The sequence below is a fragment of the Priapulus caudatus genome, unplaced genomic scaffold, assembly GCF_000485595.1.
Source record: "Priapulus caudatus unplaced genomic scaffold, Priapulus_caudatus-5.0.1 Scaffold5, whole genome shotgun sequence".
NCBI classification, from domain to species: Eukaryota; Metazoa; Priapulida; class Priapulimorpha; order Priapulimorphida; family Priapulidae; genus Priapulus; species Priapulus caudatus.
In genome coordinates, this window is record NW_014577066.1 from 470,569 (window position 1) to 475,110 (window position 4,542).

Genomic DNA, 4,542 nt, shown 5'->3' on the forward strand with positions numbered 1-4,542 from the left:
TCACTCATTCACTCGCTCACTCGCTCACTCATTCACTCACTCACTCACTCACTCACTCACTCACTCTCTCACTCACTCTCTCTCTCACTCTCTCTCTCCCTCTACGTGCGCGTGTGCGTGCATGTGTGTGTCTCTCACTATATCCTCCCTCCCACCCTCTCTCCTCTCCCCCTCTTCCCTATAATCTTCTCGCTCTCCACGTGTCTCTCTGCATTTTCTCTCTGTATCTGTCTGTCTCTCTAGCTTAGTCTGTTTCTCTCCCTTCTCTATCCATTTCTCCCTATATTGCTTAAGCAGCCCTCACGATGTGTTTACAGATATCTTATTCGCTCATGATATCATCAAGAGCTTCTAATACCTCTTACTATAATTAGCTCTTGATATCACGTTACTTTGCAAGCCCCCGCTGTGAGCAGGGTAATGGTAATCACAGGGGTGTACAAATGAGCGATGAGCCCACAGATGCCTAGTCGATGCGTTATAATTCAAGGCACGTTGTGTAAAATTTCTTCAATAAGAAGACGACCGAGTCCCGATGAAATATGCGTGCGTGCGTGCGTGCGTGCGTGCATGTGTGCGTGAACGTATGTATGTATGGGTGGGTGATCTGACCGTAGCTTCTTAGGCTTATTTATAGCCGAAAGGCTTAATAACACGGAAGCGCAGTCATTTAGCATGCTTGCCGCAACGCCCCTCTCCAATCATGTCCCGGAATGCATGGCAATAACGATGGTGATTATCCACTGTTACGCATTCAAGTGGCGCTTGAATTTAACCCATTATCTATCGGCGAACAGAAGAAGACGCGCGGTATAGAGCTAGCTAAATCGGCCTCTACCGCACTGAGTGCGTGTGTGTGCGTGTGTGCGTGCGTGCGTGCGTGCGTGCGTGCGTGCGTGCGTGCGGGCGGGCGTGTGTGTGTGTGTGTGTGTGCGGGCGTACTATGCGTAGGCGTACTATGTGTGTGCGTGCGCGCGCGTGCGTGTAATTAAATTGTGTGCGTGTGTCTGTGTGCGGGCGTGTGTAGACACAGAGAGAGAGAGAGAGTACATAGCGGGAGGGAGATAGGATTATGATAAAGTGGTGATGTATGTGGAGGGAGCGTAAGGGAGAGAGGGTACAGAGCGGACATGGTGGCAGTGGGGTTTTGATACGGTGGTGATGTGTTTGGGTGGAGGTGTTTGGGGGGGGGGGAGAGAGAGTGTAGAGAACATGAAAAAGGACGAGATTGTGATAAAGTTGTGACGTGCGTAAGTCGAGGAGGTGGAAGTGCTCAGTGACAGTGAATGTTGAAAGGGAGAGTTACAGAGCGGGGGAGAGGATAGAATTGTGCTAAGGTGCGTGAGCGGGGTTTAGATGAGGAGTGAGTGTAGAGTAGGAGGTCGTACAGGGGAACGGGTGGCGCGATAGTAGTGTGCGTACGCTTGTCGATGCCTTCTTATGTTCGGCTAATAACCCGTAGAGCATACATCCGATCCGCGTGTTTGTCCTCTGCCTCGCAGCGCTGACGTCAGCCTGCGACTGCAGTGCTGCCCTGGCGGCGGGGTTCTCTCCTACATGGCAATCTCTGGTTTGTGCGATTGTTCATTTTGTGGTGGTTTCCTTGGTTACATTCTCGAGTAGTCCGATTTTTCGCAATCGCAGTGATCTGATTGGTCACTAATTGAGCGTTCTGATTGATCTCTGGCGGAGTTTTTTCATTTGCTACGTTTTATTTCGTCCGATTGGTCACTTTCGGGCTGGTTTGATTGGGCACTTCCGGTGTGATTTAATTGGTCACTTTTAAGGTGCTCCATTGCTAACATTTAGTAGGCGGTTCAAGCATGAAGCTATATTTTCTGTGATATTATGGTGTAAACTCGTAATTTTCCACGCAGCAACAGCGTCCGGCTGTGAAGATAACGACAGGCGTGTAACAGCCGCTGTATATGTGGCATCGCACAATCACCGGTTTCCACGATGCTGTAGTGTAATCAATAAGCGAGGCGTATGTTTAGCCTCTAATCTCTACATATTGGACGCTGATGGAGTACTCTTGTGATTTCCATTTACCTTTGCTGCGGGCGAATTAATTTAGCGTAAACAAACTCGGAAGTTAAAGGCCTTGCCGTCGAATTCTGTCGCTGTGGCGACACTGAGCGTGGATGTCCTGCTCCCCCCACACACACGAACACTCCCCGTTCTCAGCTAGCGAGTGCCGGGGTCGGTAATAGTACAGGCAGATGTTATTATAGTCGGCACATCTCGGAGCGCCCCAGCAGACGACCGCTCTGGACGGCCGTCGTCTGTAAATGCCTCGCAGGGAATAATAGCTTCCTTCCTTGCTTCGGCAGCTGAATGGGTTCGAGAGCGTTCTATGTAGCACTGCTAACCGCACTGCTGCGATAGAACAGCGAATGACTATTCCCTGCACGCAGGCATATATGTATCTGTATATAGCGGGATGCGCGCGTACACTTACTTTCGTCCTATTACACCGCGTGTCAATAAAATACGCACGCGCAAGTTCTGCGCGGTTTCTATAGCGTAGAGTGTGAGTTGATTTCAGTCTGAATTACCATAGATATAGCCGAACCTTTTTCTCTGTGCGTGTAATACGCGCACGTGCGTAGCGAATCATCGGGCTATCTTGTCAGCGTGTTTCTGTCGGCAACTGACAAAAAATTTTGTTCGGATTTACATTTCCGAGCGGTCGAGGATTTTATTGCCTATATCTACAGACTTTATTGAACTATATCTGTCCGTCCGATATGCAGACAGCGGTGGAAAGAGAAAGCTTTCCTGCAATGCGCTTTCATTCGATACGAATGAACCCACTTTCCAGTTTCTAGACTGACTCTGTATCGGATCTCCGTGCATCAACGACATGGACTCAGCCACGCAGAGATTTTAGGAGTTAGTCAGTCTACCTCACGTCTGCAATATAGCGTCACTCCCTTGAATTTTATCTAGTATAGAGAGTTGCGTGACACGACGAAGGGTTTAGTGTAGCCGTGGTGATTGTTACGTACTCCCGGTGCGCGCAACACATGGGTGTGAGACGTTGCTGGGAGTGCTGCTAAGTTTTGACGAGTGAGTACGCAGTCGTTGGCAACTGAAGTAACTATGCTGACGCGATGCACACGCAAACACGCAAACTAGCATACACAGGGATAATTGTAGAAACGAAGACTGGAACTAAGACTTGCTAAGCTTAACCTAGCTATATTGATTGTGCCATTAATTGGATATACCCGTACGCACGCACGCACAAACACACACACACACACACACACACGCACGCACGCACTAACACACACACACACGCACACGCACACACGCACGCACGCACTAACACACACACGAGCACGCGCACGCACACGCACACACACACACACACACACACACACACACATGTAGCTGTCACTCTAGCTTTGTCTCCTAACTCCCCCTGTAAGCTAGCTCCCTCTGCCATCCGACACCGACCATCAGAGTACCTGGGTATAATACATGCAAGACAAAAATCTTCCTCCTCTCTACATGGCTCACTCGCACTATTACTGATAGATCTCACTCGGAACTTATCGCTTCATATCGATAATTCGGTTATTGGTTGGTTCGTGTTATTTGCGCAATTGTGAATTCTCTGAATTGAGCTTTCCAGCTTGATAGTTTTTTATATTTTGCTCTGTATTGATTGACTGATTCACATTGATCATTTGCGACTGAAACAAACACACACACACACTCATCCACCCACACACAGACGCACCCACACACGCAGTCAACATGGCTGTTAAAAACTCGCCGTGGAATCGTTGCATCAGCATCATGCGTTGTCATGACGACGCCGGCGCCGATGATGACGTGTCTTGCTTCTGTCGTCTGCTTGCAGGCGGTCATCAACAGCACGGTGACGCCGAACATGGTCTTCACGAAGACGTCGCAGAAGTTCGGACAGTGGGCTGACCCGCGCGCCAACACCATCTACGGACTCGGCTTCGGCTCCGAGGCTGACCTCGCGCAGGTAGGTCAAAGGTCAACTGGATGTAGACCCATTGTCGTGATCTTTGTTTAAGTGTATCTAAGTGTTTCAGTGTAAGATGGTTGTGTGAGCCATCGCGTGCCTTGCTCGCCGGGTGCTGGCGGTTGCGTCGCTGGACACGCTATCATATCTGCTGTAAAACCTCTGCGAATACATTTGCCGAACATAGGGCACTATATTAGAACCACCGATGTATGGGTATAAGTGATTGTTATATAGTGAGGGCATTATATACAACCACCGCTGGATGGGTATGAGTGATTGTTATGTTGTGAGGGCATTATATACAACCACCGATGTATGGGTAGGAGTGATTGTTATGTAGTGAGGGCATAATTATATATACAACCACCGCTGGATGGGTATGAGTGATTGTTATGTAGTGAGGGCATAATATACAACCACCGCTGGATGGGTATGAGTGATTGTTATGTAGTGAGGGCATTATATACAACCACCGCTGGATGGGTATGAGTGATTGTTATGTAGTGAGGGCATAATATACAACCACCGCTAGA

The 4,542-nt window shown here is 48.9% G+C and overlaps 1 protein-coding gene across 4 annotated transcripts in view; it reads left to right on the top strand.

The window, feature by feature from the left end:
• The window catches only part of LOC106804929 (homer protein homolog 2-like), a 110,549-nt gene that overhangs the window by 71,745 nt on the left and 34,262 nt on the right, over positions 1-4,542 (top strand). For all 4 annotated transcript variants that reach the window (XM_014806357.1, XM_014806340.1, XM_014806348.1 and 1 more), the window contains one exon: positions 3,875-4,006. In XM_014806357.1, coding sequence (XP_014661843.1) covers positions 3,875-4,006 — 132 coding nt within the window. The remainder of the gene's footprint in view (positions 1-3,874; positions 4,007-4,542) is intronic.